The sequence below is a fragment of the Aptenodytes patagonicus genome, chromosome 1 (assembly GCF_965638725.1).
Source record: "Aptenodytes patagonicus chromosome 1, bAptPat1.pri.cur, whole genome shotgun sequence".
Classification (NCBI taxonomy): domain Eukaryota; kingdom Metazoa; phylum Chordata; class Aves; order Sphenisciformes; family Spheniscidae; genus Aptenodytes; species Aptenodytes patagonicus.
In genome coordinates, this window is record NC_134949.1 from 97736568 (window position 1) to 97757942 (window position 21375).

Here is a 21375-nt window from a genome sequence, read left to right on the forward strand (position 1 = left end):
CATCAAATCCTACTTTTTCCTCTCTCTTTTCCTTTATTGCTTACCTTTTCACATGTGGATGAATATTCCTGTTTATGGCGTTACACTGAAAAAGCCTTCATTCTGAGTCAGGGCTTTTTGTTTCCTCGCATCCAATCTTGGCACTTTAGATTTTTTTTTTTATTTTCACTTAAAAAAAAAAAAACCACAACAAAAACCAGGCAATATAATAATTTTAGTATAAATCTGTGAATCTACTTATAGTAATTTGTAACATTTCAACTGTAGTGCTTTTTCCCCAAACAGGTTTTATTGAGCATTATAATTACACTGGTTCCTTTCAGTGTCTAGGTAGGGAAAGCTTCTTGCTGGTATGAAAATACATTAGCACATTATAGCCCTTAAATATTTTTGTAGAAAAATATTCTGGCTCAATACCAAGCTCTTTTTTTCCAAGATGAATGTAAATTATGAGATTCACAGAAAGATGAAAATTGATGTTAAAGCATCTGAGTTACCCATAATGTTTAGGGAAATGCTTTATTTATAAAGCAAATTGAGGGGGGAAGGAGGAGTCTCTTCCTTACCCACGGAACATAAGGGACCAACTGGACAACCTGGGCTCTTGCCCCTCAGAGCAGGTGCAGGATCTGTGTAGCAAGGTCCCAGTTTGAAGTCCGGCAGAACTGAGCGCTTGTGGTTGGTGTGATTTGTCCCTCAACAGAGGGAGCAACAGAACAGGATCTATGTTGCAGGTTTGGGTTTTTTTTACACTAGGTTGTTAATTTTCTGCCAGCTCTGTTCCTTGAGTGAGTTTGCCCAGGATCAGGTGAGCAAAACTGGCAGAGGCCAGGAAGGAAAAAGGGAGGGGGTTGAGGCAAAACCTGTTTACAATCACTTAAACTGCTATAGAAGCATACCCTGTGCTAGGCAAGGAAAGCACCTAGCAGTAGAGGACAGGTCGTGTACCTTCCCTCAGCTATGAAGAAGCAGGTGACTGTTTCAACCCACAGTCCCTTTTCTTTGTCTCTTGCTATAATTGTTTCTGCACGTACAACCCGGTATGGAATAGGGCTGTGGAACTTCCTCTTAGTGATGCTTTCCTTTCTGCTAAGATGTGTTTTCTGGGGAAATAGGTTTGCAAACCTTCCAGTAAATTAAAGGTTTTAGAAATTTAGCATTTGTGTTTCTCCGTAGGTATTTTTTTATAGTCTTTTCTTGTGCTACAGACTCATTGAAGATACAGGGGAAATCACCTTTTGAATGTTTCATGGAAAAATCTATTCTCGGTATACTAGGAGAAGTTTCTGGTTGTCTGCTAGTATACTTGGGGAGTTCAGACTACAGGCAAATGCTGTGCGTAGTTTTCCCAGTCGTAGCACAGTATTCCATCGGAGGCTTCCTTTAAATTCTGGGAACCTGTCCTGTATGTGCAATAGAGTTTCAAAACTGAAATGTTTGCTCCAGTCTTCCCCACGTTAATTCCATACCTCTCTCACATGATGTGGTAATACAGGCAGAACGCATTCTTTGCCTCTTCCCTGTGCTACTTGGTATGCAAAGGCAGCACTGAAATCGATGCAAGGCTTCAAGTGAGGCCATATTAAGTGCTATATATTGAAAATGGTGCTTGTTGAGAAGTTTGTTTATGGAGAACATTTCAAAGCTAAACGGGAAATGTATGGAAAATTCCTGCAACAAAGTTTTTCTTTCAACGGCAAGGAAAATGAATTTTGACAGTCTTCTGTGTACAAGAAATATTTTCTCCTCATATTTCTGTACCAAGGAGAGATTATTTACTAATGGATCATATAAGTTGAGAGGTAAAAGTATCTACATCACTTTTTTTGTGGACCCTACAGATAAACTGGCAGAATATTAATCCAAATCAAATTGCCCTATATTGAGTTCCTAGAGGGGATCCTGTGTTAAACAGTAGCTTAATTCTGTACTTGCCTCCATAAATCACCTTACAAATACTGCTCTGAGCTATGCAGTTCATCTCGCACACTGTAAATTTTCCTGAACTTCTATAGCAACCAAGACCACTGTGTGAGAGGGATTGTAGTCTCAGTTATATGACAAAAAGGGGAGGGGCGGGGGGTGCAGGCATGCTACCTTGGAGGAACGCTGGATTGAAGGATTGCTCTGGGCTCAGTGTCAGTTTTGCTTGAGATGAAGGCCAAAAACTTAATGAGTTTCTGCTTCCTGTGGCGTATGCGAGAGGAATCCCTCCTGTATGGTCTTTGGGTGATCTCTTGGATTTAAGGTACTATCTTGCTTCAAAGAACAAAAGGTTTAAGTAGATGTTGAAGGAAAGTCACTCTGAGGGGAAGAAAAAAAAAAAAAAATCTTAGCTTTTTCTTCAACTACCCTTCTGCCTTGGTAGTATGTGCTCAAGAGTAACAGAGCAAGAAGAAACACATCCCATGCACCACCTGAATCGATATACAAATGCTAACTGGCTGAGTCTTGTCTTTTTTTTCTTTTTTTTTTCTTGTGGAAGCAATGGTAAGATCTGGAGTACCTTGTTAGTTGGGTTGCATTTACTAGTTTAGGGAGGCAGGGGGAGAAATCCCCATAGGAATATAGAAACAAAATGCCATTTTACCTCTTCGGTAAGATCTTTGCTTTACTAATGCACAGATGAAGGTACAGTTCTTGTGACCTCTCAGACTGGGCATTGGACTCGTAACACAGATAATAACGCAGACTAATAGCACAGGATGAACCCTAGTTGTTCCCTGAAGTTCTGCCTTTAATTATAATGGTGTTCCCAGGGCAACCACTGAATGAAGCCAGTAGCTAAGTTCACTGTTTTATTAAGGAAGACTTACTATTTTCGCTTTCCCCTACCAACTGTGATTTTGCCTTAAGTGTTTTTTAAACTCTGCTTAAAAGCCAAAAGGATGTTTTGCAGTCCTTTTCCAGCAAGTACTATGTTGGTGATGAAATCATGCAGGCTTGCCATTTGAGTCTGTGTGTGTCTGTACGCATCTGTGGTAGTCATTCAACCAGGCAACTTGGCTTACAAGCAAGGCACTGTGAGAGGGGAAGCAAAATAGAGGTTTAGCTTGGCAAACTCTGCTTTTCTTTCAGCGTAGGATTTTTTTTTTTTTGAAAAAGGAATCGGTAGCCCGCCAAATCCATATACTGGGAAAAATCTAGAGCAGTGTTTCCTGACCTTTCTGTTACTGGCTTTCACCCTGCCTTGTGCCAAACACAGCTAGCACTGACTCTGCAATTTCTCTGGAGCCAAAACAGGTCAGGCAAAAGCTTGGACTCCGAGTTACACAAAAATAGCTTTTCAAGTTACAAACGAAAACAAATAAATCAAGGGGCCTTATATGTGGCCCCCCAAGCCTATAATTCAGACCCCTCACCCCTTCAGTCAGTATCATGTCTCACACACCCTGTATTGACCGTCCTCATCCTCTCCAGATGCTGAGGATAAAAATCAACTTGTTTTATCAGATTCGAGAAGGTTACCCCTTGTCTTCCTATCCTCTTCTCCACACTTAGTGTTTAGGTTAATCTGTCCCCACCTGCACGAGTCCTCCCCTGAAGGTACATTCCTACCTGGCCCGTAGCAATCTACCCTCACAGCACTCTGTGCTTGCCCTTTCAAGGTGCACATGCTGCTATGTGAAGTACTCCTTCAGCTTCTTGTACCTCCTCTGTCATTCTTTCAGCAGTACAAGGTGAACAAAAGTGTCCATTTCTCTAGTGCTTAGTGAGTTTTTGCTTTTCCTTTTAGCCTGTAATTACAGTAAAGATGTGAATGTTCTGCAGTGCCTATTTTAGAATAATTCTCTCTTCTCCCTTACTTGTAAAATTGATTTAGATTTTATTGAAGAACTGAAATCTTGAATTTCATGAGTGCAGTTAGTCACATTTTCTTTCCTTGGTAAGCCTTTGAAATGGGCCAGGCATTCTGAGATGAACTTTTGACAAATGTTCTTTCTATCCCAGATTTGGATTTGCAGCTTACTCCTAGCGGGGAAGTCACAAAACAGATTGGAGAGGCCCTGCCTGTGTCATGCACGATTTCTTCTAGTAGAAATGCAACTGTGTTTTGGATAAAGGTCAGTAATTAATCTACTTCACACTTCATCCGAGTGTTCACCTCTTCATATTACTGCTGCTACTTCAGTGTTTTGGAAGGAAGGAAGGAAGTCATTCATTGGGCTTTTTAAAGAATATTGTTAAAATGAGTCTTACACATATTGCTAAAATGAGAGCTACTGATTCAAGTTGATGACTGAAAATCAGCTACTGTAATTATCGGCTCAGTTTTCAAATGGAGAGAAGTAAAGCCTACTGTAAAACAAATACAGCTTTTTTGAAATGGTCTATACAAGGCCCTCTGAGAATCGGATCCCTCTAAGAAGGAAAGCCCATTTGGAGGAATTGGGTTCATTAATCATTTTTTCAGAGGCAAGCTTGGTCATGGGTCCAATAAACATAATAAAAGGGCAAGGCAGGTTGAGAGATCGGATGTTAGCATCTGGTGTTCAGTGGCTGGTGAAAAAGGTAGCTATCATAGCTCGTGGGTTTAAATTAAACCTATACTGCTGGAAAGTAAAAATAATGATACCTGGTGGTTGTTTAGTAGCATATGTTGGTCTCATAAGCCTGGTTCCTAGAGGAGAGTTGTCTGTGTCTCAAGCAGCTTGTACCACTCGTGTTTTTGTCTAGCCCACTAGAAAAGCTCAGAACTAACAATTGATCACATCTATGCCCTTGATTTGAAAGCGAAGTTGTTCAAGAAGGAGGGAGGTGGCTTTTATAAACCTCCAGTAGTTTCCACTCTTCATGCTGTTATGTTGCTGTCGGCTATTCAAATGTGGTTATTAATGGGGGAACACTTTAAGAGTGAGGCTCTAATCTACCAAAGCATGTGAAAAATTCTGTTGATAGTAGTCACATTTGTAATTTAGAGGTTAATGTATTCTGAGTTAGAATTCAGAGATTAACTCCTTACTTTATCAGGACAATACCAGAATGCAAACAAGTCCATCATTTTCAAGTCTGCAGTATCAAGATGCTGGAAACTACATCTGCGAAACTACTCTACAGGAGGTTGAAGGGTTAAAGAAAAGAAAGACACTTAAACTTATTGTGGAAGGTAAGGGAGCAGATAGCTATGATTATTAATTGTCCTTTTCAAACAAAATGGTTAACTGTAATATTGTTCTTGTAGGAAAACCTCAAATCAAAATGACAAAGAAAACCAACACAAATAAAATGTCTAAAACAATTATCTGCCATGTGGAAGGTTTCCCCAAACCAGCAGTGCAATGGACAGTTACCGGTAGTGGAAGCATCATAAATAAAGCAAGTATCTTCTTATTACTTTATTCACCAAAAGATAGTGCATAGGAGATGTGATTTAAAGTCAAGGAACATTTTCCAGGCAGTGAGATTGAAGAAACTAAGTCTATTTCATTTATCTAAGAGAAGGTTAAGTGGTAGCTGTAGCTACATGGTACTTACATGGATGATTTCTGACGATAAAGGTCTTTTTGAATAGAGCAGGTAGAGGCGCAGAAGATCCACTGGCTACAAGCTGAAGCTGGAAGGAAGAAGAAAAGGTTACAAATGAAATATGCATTTTTAAGTGAGGGCACTTAGTCATTTTATCTGGGTAATGTGGTGATTTTGCCATTGCATAAAGAATTTACAAATAATGATGGAACTATAGAACTTACATTAGAAAGCAAATGGGTACTTGATGTAGGCATTAACTGGGTGAAATGTAATGAAATGTGGCAAGTACGAGTCAGAAAATACAGTCAATATAGTTCCTTATGGGCTTTGCGGTTTTTGTCCTAATTTTTATAGTTGTTTTTGTGTGGTTATACTTGTTGTTTCTCACTGGAAACAGAACCGTAATGCAGTCATCCTGGGGGAGAAATAAGGAGTACCCATACGCAGCAGGAAGAATATCTGGAAAATAAGCAAACTGAAGTATTTTCATATTGATTACCAAATCACATGCAAAGCACTGCCACATTTTGCCTTAGCAGGAAAAATAAATGAGACATTTATACAAGCAGTCAGAGGCTGCAGGTACAATGCACAGTGCTCCTGTAGATTTCATTACTCCATTAGGTTTTGCTTTAGTCCCACAGAAATTATGTATAGCTGTCAAAATTTGTCCATTTACTTGAAGTTATGGGGCAGGAATTATCTTGAAGCTATGTAAATGATTGAAAAGAATTTTCTCTGGACATTGTAGTAATCTAAGAATGATGTACAGCAAATTTAAGGAACAACTTCACTCACAGTACAGATACTGCAGATACTACTAAATAGATGTATCTTGGCAAAATAATGCTTAGTGTGGAAACAACTTGGAATGTCAGAAAGTGGAAAACGTACAGTGATTATTTTCCTTATAAAGACATAAATGAAAAACAGCAAGAAAGAAATGAAAACTTAGAAGTTTGGTTTTGGGTTTTCTTTAAGAATTTTGTCACTTGGAATATTTTTTAAATAGTCAAAAGAAACAATAGCAAATACAAGATGTGGTGAACTTTCTCCAAAATGCCTCTTCATCAGTGGTCTTACAGTGCACACTACACCAAATGTAACTATAACTGGATATCTTGGCCAAAGTGTTTTCTGCAAATATTCACATTACCATTTAATAAAATAATGCATTATTTCTATTGTTACTGTTTGGTAAACTGAAATATTAGTTGAAAGTTATTTTCCTCTGAACACTTTCAATGTGTAATACAGGTAATGCATGTGTTGCTCTTTGCGTTTTTCAAGGATACTAATCTTCATTTTTTACCTTTTCAGACAGAGGAAACCAAATATGTTAATGGAAAATTTTCCAGTAAAATTGTAATTGCTCCTGAGGAAAATGTGACCTTAACTTGCATTGCAGAAAATCAGCTAGAAAGGACTGTGACCTCCCTGAACGTCTCTGCTAGTGAGTGTTTTCTAAAGACCATTTCCTTAAAGCTGTAGTTTCACATAAAGTACCCACACTTCACGCTCATATGAGGAGTAGGTCTGCATAGTAATGTTGATACTAAGATATTTAACCTTTTTGTCTTAAGTCAAGCAATTGTCAATCCAGTCTGGATCAGTAGTACATAAAATTTATTGATAGCTTTCTGGATGAAGTCACTTAGTCTTCATGATTTTCTTGGCTAGCTGTCTCATGTATGCAATCTATTATTTACTTTTGGAAATAATATTACAAAATAATATTACAACATAATAGTACAAAAATATTGCAAAATAAGACATTATTTACGAAGGCAAAACTCTTTATTTGTTACTAAATTAACATAATCTTTTAGTCCCCAAATTCCAGTTTATTATTACTGGTATGACTTGATTCAGAACAGAAATCAGCCATACTGGGCTTAAATCAAATGTCACTTTTCAATGATGAAAGGTGGTGAGAAGCTACAGTTTGTGGAAGGGTAGCACAGAAATACTCAGTCAGAAATATTTCTGAGATTAGTATTACAGGTTTTGAATGAGATTCTTCAATTGGATATATTATAGTTACAAAGGAAAGACTTCTGCTTAAAGATAAGGTTAATTACCTTGTTGTTTGGCAAACACTGCATTAAGTTTCAGTGTTTCTGTCATTGCTGTAAATAGGCAATTAAAGGTGATGTTCAGGTATAACACATTTTGTCTTTAATTTTATCAATTTTCATTTCAGTAAGTATTCCAGAATACGATGAGCCAGAGGATAGAAATGGTACGTATGGCTTTCTATCTCCACAACCCTTTCTGTTGATTGTCTCAGTTCCAGACCTATATAGTGTCACTGAACAATTTCCACAGTCCCTCAGTGTTGGACTTGATTTGAAATAGCTAGTGCCATGATTGGCTAAGAATCTCAACTTCTTGAAGCTTTAAATGTGGTTTTAAGAACAATGCCTACTTTTTTAAAAATTTTTACTTTCTGACCCCTTGTTTCTGATGGAAATTCTTTAGAAATGGTGTAATGCTTTACTTTATCATAGGTCCTCTCATTAACTTTTGTTCTTTGCTTCAGATGACAATAGCGAAAAGGTTAATGACCAGGCAAAGCTAATAGTGGGGATTGTAGTCGGTCTTCTGCTGGCTGCACTGGTTGCAGGTGTTGTCTACTGGCTCTATGTGAAGAAATCAAAGTAAGAATTTATGGAAAACCTTATACTAAATTGAAAAAAAAAATTCATAAGCGGAAATGTATGTTTACCTGTTTTCCTTCCTGCAGCATTCCAGTAATCTGAGTGGGGAAAAGTTGTTACAATAGGTGCATTTAATAGAGAAAGGAAACCTGGTACCTCTGATCAGCTTGTGCTAATGCTTAACAGGACACATCTCCTGGAAGTGGGACTCCAAGACCTTTCATAGATCATCACCTGTAATGAGGTCCTGTTTCCTGACAGCCAAGTCTGTGCTGATTCTTGCATTTACATATAGTACCTGCTACTTAATTGTGGGATGTTACCTCTGTGTGGCTTTACTGGTACTAGAAACCTGTCTTCTAAGTTAGGTAGCTTGTTTGCTTTAAAGATGGAATACGTTACAGAGTAAGTCTAACCCATCTCAGGGAGAAGAGAGATCCTTAATTCATCTGTTCATATATACTTCGAGATCTCTTAAGTAAAATTGGTAAAGGTAGACCTTGTGTTGCTGAAAAACTAGAAGCTATCGTCCAAATCAATACTTTTTAGCCATCCTAGGCATAGTACAGGATTTGCCAGTGAGTCCTGCTTGCTTTCAAGTTTCTTTATTATCACACAGGCTCGCTTTAGAAAATAAACTGGATGATCTCAAACAGTAACCATGTTTCTCCATCCTTTTAAAGATGGCCATGACTGTATGCCATTTGGCCTTATCCGCATACATTTGTCTCCAGGGAGAACTGAGGGCAGGCTTGCTCTCTGAAGGGTTCCTTACAGCTGCTTCTTAACAGGGAAGATTAAGGTAGTTGTGCACAACATGCACAAATCAGTACAGATATAGAAGCAATCTTAAAGTTCAGTTGTTCTTCCTATGACCTTTCATTAAAATTAGGTCAAATGAGATCTAAAATATACCAGTGGGATTTTACTATGAACAAATGTGTTTTCATTGATGTGAAAGTACAACAAGGAATTCTCCATCTGCTTGCAAATACTCTTTTTTGAATAATACGTAAGGATTTTACTCCAGCCATAACTGAGCAGGTTTTGGAAATTTTTCAAACAAAGAATTGCTATAAATTACCCAAGCACAGAACCACATTCAGATATTATACAGGAATAAAAAAATATTTTTTGCAAAGCTTACGCTTCTTTTGGTAGAAATTAAAAAGTACTAATAATGTTGAGCTCCTCCTCCCACACTTTGCTCCTAGTGTAATAATGTCTAGGATAGTTTTCTTTTGCCTTTCCTTTTGAATGTGAGAATGTGGAATCATGAAACTGTGATTCACTGGTTTGGGTTTTTTTGGAAGAGGTGGTTTGGGTATAAAGAGGGCAGAGAAGGTGACGTATCTTTTTTTGTACCATTATGTAGTGTGGGGAGAGCTAACAAGAATCTCAGAATGTAGCATGTCCTTTGCTGAGATGAGTTTATGACTTAAGATAACTTTTTCAGCTTCAAAGATAGGATACAGCATGTTCTAAATGGACAACACTACTTTTCCTCGTGCTCAACTTCTCTTCTACAAGCTTAGAGTAAAAATTAGAGCTAGAATTGATTAGGCAGGTTCACTGGGAACAAAATAAAAATCCCTTTATAGTTAAATAATAGTCTTCATATTTGATACATGGTTGCTGGCTTCTGAAACCCTTAATTGATGTGTCGTGACTGACAATTGCCTGTTCTCAGCATATATTTAATTTGATCTGTTGTTATCCTCCCTGCTTTCTGCACACCATACTTGCAAGAGCAAGCAGAGTGTCAGTACCTATTCTGACAAAGTTTTCAGCACGAATTCTTGCCTAGAAATCAAAGTAGACCTTGCAAAAAGCACGTTACACCTTTAGACACAACGTGTGTCTAATCACAACCCCTCCATCTCCATACAGGCCAACAGTGTTAGTAGTTATTTTTTGAACCCACCCTTGAACAGTAACTCACCTAATCTCTATCCCCAAAGTGACGCCAAAGGAAAGTCTGAGAAGGCAGCAGCACAGAACTTTCCAAGTCTGCCGAGGCAAGAAAAACATTACTTTCTTTTCATTATTGGTGTTGTGGTTTGTATAATCTTCTATTGTCTTGTCATCCGCACTAAGTAGGAATTATACTTGTAGCCTTGGAATATATTCACAATAAATCACTTATATAGTTATTCACTGCCTCAGCACCACTTGATGCAAAAGCTGATTATTGCCACATATTCTTTTCACTATGAATATTATCCCATAAATCAGGGACTCATCTGTATTCCACATCCTGCTACCAGCCCCCTCTTGAATAAAGAGTTGAGGCTACCTACCCCAGCATGCTATGTTTCTCCTTCATCTGAGCAGAAGGCCAAAGACTTGTTTTCTACAGATTCCTCCTTTTTCCAAAAAGGGTATTTTAAACTAATTTGCACCGAACAGAATATAACTTAGCACTTCAGAATCTTTCTAAAATTTTTGTGTCAGACCTCAGTCAAGTGATTCTAGGATACCCATCTTCAGTAAATCCTTCACATATGGCATTTTCACCTTGTCAGAAACAGCCAAATTAAAGGTTTAGAAAGAAAATAATGCACCCAGCACCCTGTATCTCTGTTCTCTAGGCATGGAAGTTTTGCGTGTGGATTGGATCTTTGTCCCATTTTTGCTCCTCGGGTTTGGAGGTGCACAAATCTCAAGTCACATAAGGCTAGATCAAGGTTAAAGTGGTTTAAAATGCAGTGAGTGAAAATTCAGCTGGGCAAATTGAAGCACAGCAGCAGTCTTAAGATTGCTCATACTCAGAGCACACCAAACTCTTGAAACTCTTCTTAGGTCAGAGTAATCAAGAATGTTACTAGTGTCTCTGAAACTGAACACTGGAAGCATAACAATTCTGCTTTTCTGATACTTTATTGGAAACTAGTGTATGAATCCAAATGTGGCAGGCCAAATACGTAGGAAACTTGCTGTATGTTTTGAACAAGACTCAGCATTTGTATTGGTTTTCGTGCAATTCCCTTCCAGAGAAAAGACAGTTACAAACATCTCTGAAAGCGTCAGTTCATGTCACAAAACTTCTATAAAAGTGGCACAAATTAAAAAATGGCCACTCGTTTCTTGATGACTGGAATATTTTTCTGATATCTCCGCCTTTTTTCCTACTGATGGACATTGAAAATAATTAGTGGAAGGCAAGATTGGGGTAAATAGAAAGAGGTTGCAAATAATCCAGATTTGGATGTGTAAGACTCTTAGCTCCTAGAAAATATTTTGCAAAAGTGCAGCTGAGTGTCTAACATGCCTTTCAAAAGTAATGCAAACTTTAATGAAATTTGTGGCTCTTGCTTCAGCATCCAGAACTACACCTACGAGTATTCTCTTACCTGTCATTATCACAGGCTTGGGTAACAAGAACAAAAGAGCACTGCAGATTTTTTTTTCCTTAAACAGTATTGAGGGTGAGGCTTAGACTTGTGAGATTAAAAGAAATCAAGAATTAAAATCCAACAACAATTTTTGAGTCATCTATATGCAGTCTATATTTACTTTACAGCAGGCAAAACAATTGAGGTAGAAAATGGTCTTTAGATACTGTTCAAAGCATTGTTTTTAATATAAACAAAATCCATGAAAATAACGGCCTCTCAGCACACACACACTCTCCAAAGAAAACTATAAACCTCACTTTGGTACTACTTACACAGAGATTTTGATTAGGATTCCCTGAGGATAATTATGTTCCTGAAGAGCAGGCATAGATAAATGTAAAATATGAGTCATAATTTTAGCAAGAGCTCAGAATGATCCATGTTTTACAAATTAATTTAAAAAAAAAAAAAACACGAGAGACATAAGTAAACTCATATTCATACAACCCACTTCTCATTCTTCAGAACAATATGGCCAGAGCATGCTAAGGTGTGGGCTTTGTTTGTGGAGCTGTAGATAATGTTAAAGTGTGTGAGATGGCCTGGGCAAAGTGGGCTGTCTTGCCCTTTTTAGCAAATCCTCTGGAATATTTCCATCCATCTGGACTGCATTGCCCAGCTGCTCAGATATCACCAGGAAGTCGCTCTTGAGTTGCAAGCGGAGCAAGCTTGACAGTAGAATCATAGAATAGTTTGGGTTGGAAGGGACCTCTAAAGGTCATCTAGTCTAACCCCCCTGCTGTGGGCAGGGACATCTTCAACTAGATCGGCTTGCTCAGAGCCCCATCGAACCTGACCTTGAACGTTTCTGGGGATGGGGCATCCACCACCTCTCTGGGAAACCGGTGCCAGTGCTTCACCACCCTCAGTGCAAAAAAATTCTTCCTTATATCTAGTCTGTATCTACCCCCCTTTAGTTTAAAGCCATTCCCCCTTGGCCTGTTGCAAGGCCCTGCTAAGAAGTCTGCCGCCATCTTTTTTATAAGCCCCCTTTAAGTACGGATAGGCTGCAATAAGGTCTCCCCGAAGCCTTCTCTTCTCTAGGCTGAACAACCCCAACTCTCTCAGCCTTTCTTCATAGGAGAGGTGTTCCATCCCCCTGATCATTTTCGTGGCCCTCCTCTGGACCCACTCCAACAGGTCCGTGTCTTTCTTACGCTGAGGGCTCCAGAGCTGGATGCAGTACTCCAGGTGGGGTCTCACCAGAGCAGAGTAGAGGGGCACAATCATAGAATCATTAAGGTTGGAAAAGACCTCTAAGATCATCGAGTCCAACCGTCAACCCAACACCACCATGCCCACTAAACCATGTCCCTAAGTGCTGCATCTACACGTCTTTTAAATACCTCCAGGGATGGGGACTCCACCACTTCCCTGGGCAGCCTGTTCCAATGTTTAACCACTCTTTCAGTAAAGAAATTTTTCCTCATGTCCAATCTAAACCTCCCCTGGAGCAACTTGAGGCCATTTCCTCTCGTCCTATTGCTTGTTACTTGGGAGAAGAGACCAACACCCACCTCGCTACAACCTCCTTTCAGTCAGTTGTAAAGCGCGATGAGGTCTCCCCTGAGCCTCCTTTTCTCCAGGCTAAACAACCCCAGTTCCCTCAGCCGCTCCTCATAAGACTTGTTCTCCAGATCCCTCACCAGCCTCGTTGCCCTTCTCTGGACACGCTCCAGCACCTCAACGTCCTTCTTGTAGTGAGGGGCCCAAAACTGAACACAGTATTCGAGGTGCGGCCTCACCAGGGCCGAGTACAGGGGCATGATCACTTCCCTACTCCTGCTGGCCACACTATTCCTGATACAGGCCAGGATGCCATTGGCCTTCTTGGCCGCCTGGGCACACTGCCGGCTCATGTTCAGCCAGCTGTCGACCAGCACCCCCAGGTCCTTTTCCAACAGGCAGCTTTCCAGCCACTCTTCCCCAAGCCTGTAGTGCTGCATGGGGTTGTTGTGGCCAAAGTGCAGGACCCGGCACCTGGTCTTGTTGAATCTCATACAGTTGGCCTCGGCCCATCGATCCAGCCTGTCCAGGTCCCTCTGCAGAGCCTTCCTACCCTCGAGCAGATCAACACTCCCGCCCAACTTGGTGTCATCTGCAAACTTACTGAGGGAGCACTTGATCCCCTCATCCAGATCATTGATAAAGATATTGAACAAGACCGGCCCCAAAACCGAGCCCTGGGGAACACCGCTCGTGACCGGCTGCCAACTGGATTGAACTCCATTCACCACAACTCTCTGGGCCCGGCCGTCCAGCCAGTTTTTGACCCAGCGCAGAGTACACCTGTTTAAGCCGTGAGCCGCCAGCTTCTCTAGGAGAATGCTGTGGGAGACGGTGTCAAAGGCCTTACTGAAGTCAAGGTAGACCAAATCCACAGCCTTTCCCTCATCCACTAGGCGGGTCCCCTGGTCATAGCAGGAGATCAGGTTGGTCAAGCAGGACCTGCCTCTCATGAACCCGTGCTGGCTGGGCCTGATCCCCTGGTTGTCCCGCACATGCCTTGTGAGTGCCCTCAAGATGAACTGCTCCATAATCTTCCCCGGCACCGAGGTCAGGCTGACAGGCCTGTAGTTCCCCGGATCCTCCTTCCGGCCCTTCTTGTAGATGGGCATCACATTGGCAATAGTTAATGCACAAAAAAAAGTAAGGAACAACTGTTGTTGAATGTTAAGCTGGCAAAGGACCATTTGTCCTGTGCCTCAAGTCACCTCAGGAAGCGATGGAAACCATGTTTTGAGCCATTTCTCTGTTACAAACCCAGGCCATGTCTGTCGAGCCCTGAGGATTGGTGCCATGCCAGGGTCGCCTGTTCCTCTGCCAATGGATCACACTGCTGCAACTCAGTGCAAAATTACTCTTTTCTCTTAATAACACTATTTAGATGGCACTAAAAAAGGCAGCAGCATTGCTTGTGCTGAGTTGGTGATCTGCCTAGATATTAGTATTTGGGGAACACAAAAAAAAAAGTCAGCAATATCACCGAACCCAGAATTAAACTGCTGTATTTCAGTCTCAGGCACTGAGAATCTAAATCCATCTGATTGTCAGACATGAAAAACTGCTGCTGCTCTCATTTCAAGCAAGTGTTATATACCATCCTCCAAGAGAGTCCTGGATTGCCTGCCTTTTAAATATCCCATTTTCACCCATTTTGGCTTTAGGAAAACAGAGGTGACATTTACTGAGGGGAACAGTTTCATTGAATGCAGAACTCAAGTAGAACACTTTAAAAATCAAAACCTGATCGCATTGCAGAACCTCCCGGATTTAGTCATGGAACAATTTTAACCTAATCAAAGACCAGTAATGCTAGTTACAGTTCCCTCCGCTGTTAAGTGTCAGGTCATGTGAAATCGAGTCTGCTTTGGGCGCTGTAAAACTCTTGATAAGAGGCCAGAACCAAAAGGATCACACTGAGCCATGCCAATAGTCTATCCAGTCCACTCTCTTGTCGCCAAGAGCGGACATACATAAGCGGTTACATGAGGGCAGATGTGCATGATACTGCTTTCTCACCTCCAACTCATTTCAGCTCAGGTAATTGCCTGAGTCCAGATTCTTTCAGCTTTTCATCTCTTTCCCTACTGTCTCCAATTTTGTAAGGCTTAGTTATGGAAAGACTCATTAGCCACATGACAAGCCAGATCCTGTGCTCTAGCTAAAACAAACATTTTTTTAATTTTTAAGGGATTTGTTTGTTTGAGGGTTTGTTTCTTTTTTACTAGGCTTAAAGAGATTTGTGAAAGGTTATTAAGATCACAGAACGTCAGTCTCTACCAAAGCATTGAATATTCTTCTTCGTTGCATCTTACATCCTTTCCTTCTGTGCACATCACGTGTTTCAGGTTTTGAATGCCAGAAGAAAGTAAAAAGTTACTGCACAACAGAAATTTACCACTGTAGAACAAGTTATTTGTGATACAATCTCAGCATTTTAAAAATTAAATTTGCCTGCGATAAGCAGAAGTTTGGATCTTTGCAGTAAGTGGGTTTTCAGCACAGACACCTTGCTGTCAGCCACACAAACATAACAGAGGCACTCTAAAACCAATAGTAAAAGGCAAGTGCAGCTCTGAAGCATTAAAACTTACAGCCACTCGGGAAAGAACCTACTCTAAAACCAAAAAGATTACATTCAGTGTGATCGGTGGGATTTGGGCCCAGAATCCCATGGCCCCGGCACTCCAGCTCACACGCTGCTCCCCGGCCCAGAGAGCAGCATTTCAGCAGCACGCCCAGAGGCGCTGAGGGTGAGGTGCGTTTGCACCCCGTCAGAAGCTCTTCTGAGACGAGCTAAACTGTATTCTGTTAGCAGTACCGTTCAAGGCCACTGCAACACAGGGCACACACAGTGCTTAGAGCCACTGCTAGCGGCCTTTGCTCAGATGGAGGATGTGCACAGAAACACTCCACTAGCAGATACTCAGACCGGCGGTTTTGGGAGGTGCATACCTGCATGGTGTCAGCGTGACATGTCACACTATCTTGCTAACCTGTGTCTTCATTGTATTTTTGCAAGTCGGTATCACTATGGGTCTTTACCCTGAAGCAAGGGTGAGCATATGCATGAATCTGTCACAACAGATGTTATTTTTCTGTAGGGGAAACCAATTATCCATAGAGAAAATGCGTATACAATAATCTGCTTTGACACAAGGGATTTACTTTGTCCCACTCAAACGTATTTGCCCATTTACATTTTAAAAATTGCGGCCTTCAAAATGTTATCGCAGCACTGCAGGAATCTTTCACCTTGGCAGACAGCGAGGCTTCTCACACATTAAATGAATGGCTTAGTGGTTTTATTGTGCTAAGCTAAACTAAGCACTTAACTCATTAATTCATCTCCACTACTTGCAGTAAGGAAGACCTGCTATTTTAAATGAGGCATACCTCTGTTTTTTTCCACTCAAACATTTACACAATCTCTTCTTTGCCCAAAGCTTGTCACTCATAGCCAGCACAGACCTGGAAGCCAGAGCGGGCTTTTTCAGTGTTGTCAGAATTTTCATTAATTTCTTCACAGTTAAAGAGCTTCCGTTTTGGCACGGGCTCTGAAAATCAATTACTACAAGTACACAAAAGATTGCTACGTTGATCAAGGCATCTTAGCCACACTTGTAATGTTTTAGTATGCCTTAAAGTAAACTCTTGTTTACTGAAACAAGCTACACAATTAATTTGTCAAGAAACATGGATCTGCACAACTGGTTTAACCTTACTAAATGTCTCCTAGCTCAGAATGATTCTGAATTCCTCAAGAAGTAAAACACACGTACACCGCCCCACTGCAACACTTCCTGCGGTACGAACTCCAGTGGGGGACCTGGTGCTATTGGTCTACTTACAGACATATGCAAGCCTATTGCTCTGCTCAGACCAGAACTGTAGGGATTTCATGTATTACTTAGAGGGGAGGAGGCAGTGTTGTTAATGTGAGGACGGAACAAAACGCTGTAGACATGTAAAAATGACCTTAATTTTTCATTATAGGACGGCGTCAAAACATGTAGACAAAGATCTTGGAAATATAGAAGAAAACAAAAAACTAGAAGAAAACAATCATAAATCTGAAACTTAAGAGAGAAAATGTCAGCCATCATTCCAGGTAAGTGCTTCGTATTGCAGCGTTTAACATCTCCCTGTCCACCATTTCTCTCTACTGATCTGTGTCTAGTGGTCACAGTGGTAGCGTGGAGTCTGTCGCTCACTCAGAGGTTAGGCAGTGGAGTGATTTTGAGTGGTGTAGTATTAGGACAGACAGACTCAAGTCCCTGGCCGGTTAAGAATTCATACCTGCATACGCACATATTAAAGAAGCCTGACATTTAGACATAACTTAGTACTTGGCTTTATTTTAATCCACATACTTGGGGAAATGAAAATACAAATTTGTATAATATATCACTGTGGTGTATGTGTGTGTGTGTATGTATATGAAGAGTATGTTTAGGTATAGTTTAGAAGGTTTTGAGTTATGACTTGAAATGTTCACAGGAACCTTCTTCCCTTCCTGGAACCAACAGTTTCTAAGTCCTTGGTCAGCTTTATTCATCATCACTGCAAGAGGCATGAAACTTTCCTTAGAAGAAAATCATTCTTTTACTCAAGATTTCCCATACTCGTACTATTAACGATTTTATCCTGGAAAGAGACACTGTATATTAAGTTAGTAACAATGCAACAGGTATGAAAGTTTCCCCAACTGGCATCTGTAGAAAATAAACTGTATACCAATAATTAGGTAGACAACGAAGTTCTGTTAGGAATTACAGGAGCATTGCAGAGCACCAACAGCACCACCCACTGTTCACATATATATACACCACTGCTGCATACACGTGTGCCACTGCTGCATCTCTCCCCTTAGTACCCAAGGTAGGGGTTTAGACTATTTTTCTGACCGACTGAGGCCGTTTTAAATTAACACTGTGGTAGCACAACAGTGTGGAAACCAGCTAACCATATTGAGGTTTCTGGAGTTAGTCATCACCTGTTCTTAAAAATGAGAGTAGTAAGTGTTCAGTGGTGGTGCGTTGTGAGTGGAATTATCACATTTCATATTTAGATGAAACAAGTTTCTTATTTAAATAAGGACAGCTCTCCTTATTAATAATTTCAATATGTTAGTATTGTCTGAAATTTCAAAGTATGAGGCGCTATTTTTGCACTAAATATTCAGAATTCACTAGGTAGAATGATTATATAGTATATAAAGAGATGGAGCACTGCTGTATGCACTTTGCTAGCAATATTGCTGTTTTCCTAGTTTGAAAGAGGGAATTGGGAATACCAAAATTATGCCCTATGAACGATTTAAAAGTGGAAAATAAATTTCGATCTTGAAAAAGTTGCAGTGTAAATACCCAGCATTTCTGCTGCAATACTATGGGAAAATTCTGTAATCCTGCTCGGTTAGGTCTTGGTCTGTATTTTTTTTCTGGACCCGGTACCTTCTGCAACATTGCAATATTGAGGCGATTAGATGGAGCTGAAGTTAGCTGAGGGTATTTGTTGAACGCAGGAGTTCAAACAACATTGTGTGCCTTCAGTGCAATCTTTTACTCCAGTTATTTTATTTCTTCAGATCAGTAGATGTGCATAACGGAAAGCTTATCCATAAATCCATTACTTAGCAGATAAACTTACTGGATTTACCAGGAACAATATTGCAACAGCTATTCTTATCAAGAAAGCAAACATTCTCATCATCGAACGGCAGAAGAAAGTACTATTCATGTAGCTGTTTACTAGAAGGTTAGATACTGAGTAGTTATTTTGGTTAACATACTTAAAAATGTTTAACCGGCTGTATCTTTCATATTTTCAGAGAATACATATAGACCAATTGAAGCATGAACGTGGATTGTATTTAAACACATACAAAGAAGTGACAGCTATTCATGGTTCAAGTATTAAACAGATCATACTACCAAGTTTTCAAAGGATTTTAGACACAATTATCTCAAGCTAAAGAAAAAACCACAAACTAATTTTGGCAACAGCCGTGGTAATAGGTCACCATGTTGTGTTCTGTTTGAAATATTTTTTTGTAAATGTCTGCACTGAAGATTTCTTTTTGTTTGCCTTTATGTAAATTTTTTACGTAGCTATTTTTATACACTGTAAGGCTTTGTTCTGGGAGTTGCTGTTAATCTGATGTATAGTGTAATGGTTTTATTTCAGTTGTTTTTATGACACCCTTTGAGCAGGTACATGTCTAATTCTGATTGTTATCAGTGAAGCCTCTGCTTTGTAGCAAGTACCTAGAGCGTAAGCTTGTCTTAAAGGAAAACGTCAAGCTCCTTTTTCATTCTTTGAAATCACAGTAAAAAGGAAGGGTGACAGCTGCGACAAGAATAATTGTTAATAAAAGTGAACATTTAAAAAACCATGCAAAGCTAAGCAGCCAGAAAAGGGAATAAAGAGTTTCCACGGAGAAGGCTGGGTATTGAGCAAGGAACACAATGAAAAATTCCTAGCCTACGTACAGACGGTGGCTAATAATCCTTTTCTTCGAGAGCAAGACACACATTGTATTGATACGTTATCAGTCGTCTTTCATGTTAGAATTAGGATAAGGAACTGGAATTCTGGATTAATTTTGATTCCTTTATGTTATCCGCTGCCTTAAAGTACTGTATTTTTCTTCATTTCAAAAAGATACCAGTCAGAATTGGAAACTTTTTTTAAAAAGTGGTCATGTCAAAGCTGCATTTTTTTTCCCCACAAAAATAGAATATATATATATATTTTTTGTGTGTTTTTGTTAACTATGCTACAGATATTGAATGCACCTTGAGATAATTTTAGTGTTTTTAACTGGTACCTAATTTATCAAACAGTACATATAATTGTAACAATGAAATGTCTATGTATCTTTAGTTACATTCAAGTTTGTAACTTTATAAACATGTTTTATGCTTGAGGGAATTTTTAGAATGGTACTGATGAGAAAACGCTTTAGGGTAAATGGCCAATAGAAAGCTGTACTTACGGGAGAGAAGCTTCCTCTTAGGCGGAAGGTTAGTTTCTGGAAGAAAGTAGCAGGCAGCTTTGATGGAGAGGAACGGTAGAGTAAGCAGAACATCAGGTTTCCATTGACAAAGATCCAGGGACAAAGTAAGTTTTTATAGACTGGTAGGCAAAAATAAATAAATAAATATATAAAAAGAAAAAGATGGACGTTAGGAAATGTATTTTGCCACTTTTGCATTATTTAGGGGGAAGAAAACACTGTTACTTGTAAATTTGTAAAATGTTAAATGTCTGGGCAGTAGTGACTGATGTCTTAATAAAAGCTTCCTGTAGTGCATTGGCATGGATTAAATACATAAGATGTCCTATAAACTCTATGCTGTATAAAATATTAGAGGGAAATCCTGTTACATGCCTCTAAACTTTGATTTGTTACTGTTTTATTTGGCAAAAAGAAAAAAATTATGATCTTGGTCCATATTTAAACCAAAGTAAAATGGGGGAAAAACCAAAGTAATTTGTTTTGCATGGCTAAGCCATTCTGTTATCTCTGTAAATATTGTGATTTTTTTCTTTTTAGAATTTTGTTAAAAAAATTCTAAAATTTTTAAACACCTGTTTTTCCAAAATAAAACGTGAACACACAAGAAAGTTACTTTATATACAAATATATCTTTTTCTTTTGGTGCGAGAACACTGCCAAGGGATACACATTTTTTAAAAAAAACCCGCAGTGGGCGTGACTCTAAACAGGAAAAGTTGGAACAGAGTCCTGTGACGGAGTGTGCAAACATCACCTGTCTGTCTTTATAACACTACAAATAGTTCTTAAATACAGAGAAGAAACCTCCAAAGATCATAAGGGAAAGCATAGGGAAGGGCTGAAAATTTTCATACCGCTGTCTGGGGAATACGGGGGAGGGGAGAGGAGAGGAGAAGAAAAAGAATCCTTCAACCTCCACAGCTACGAAAAAAGGAATAAAAGCAGCTCCTCGCCTTTTGGGATTCTGCTAGATCTCCTATGCACTTTAAATCGTCAATCGTAGGAGCTGGGTTTTTCACTGCTCCGAGTTCACTATCGGCACGTTTCAAGAACCAAGAGTGCAAAAGAATTGATGTTTCTATCCATGCCTAAACAACAATAAAACTGAAGTATGTCTTCACTCGCTTGTCTGCAATCTCGGTTTACAAGAACACGTATGAACACGAGGGAGGGCGCTTACCTAGAGCTCAGGCTGTTGCTGACTAACCCTGCAAACATGCCTCTGTCGAGTCTGGCTGGGACGAAAAGTCGCGCGAAGCCCAGGGGGGCTCGGTGTGGGTGTACGGGCCTTCTTGTGGACCGGAGGGTCAGGCCCTAGAGG

General features: G+C 39.9%; 1 protein-coding gene across 1 annotated transcript in view; it reads left to right on the forward strand.

The window, feature by feature from the left end:
* Positions 1 to 21174, forward strand: part of ALCAM (activated leukocyte cell adhesion molecule) — a 124174-nt gene extending 103000 nt beyond the window's left edge. Inside the window, exons 9-16 of the mRNA XM_076350314.1 lie at positions 3952 to 4064; positions 4972 to 5107; positions 5183 to 5316; positions 6790 to 6922; positions 7673 to 7711; positions 8012 to 8129; positions 17027 to 17141; positions 18864 to 21174. Coding sequence (XP_076206429.1) covers positions 3952 to 4064; positions 4972 to 5107; positions 5183 to 5316; positions 6790 to 6922; positions 7673 to 7711; positions 8012 to 8129; positions 17027 to 17114 — 761 coding nt within the window. The 3' untranslated portion in view covers positions 17115 to 17141; positions 18864 to 21174. The remainder of the gene's footprint in view (positions 1 to 3951; positions 4065 to 4971; positions 5108 to 5182; positions 5317 to 6789; positions 6923 to 7672; positions 7712 to 8011; positions 8130 to 17026; positions 17142 to 18863) is intronic.
* Positions 21175 to 21375: the final 201 nt, after the last annotated feature.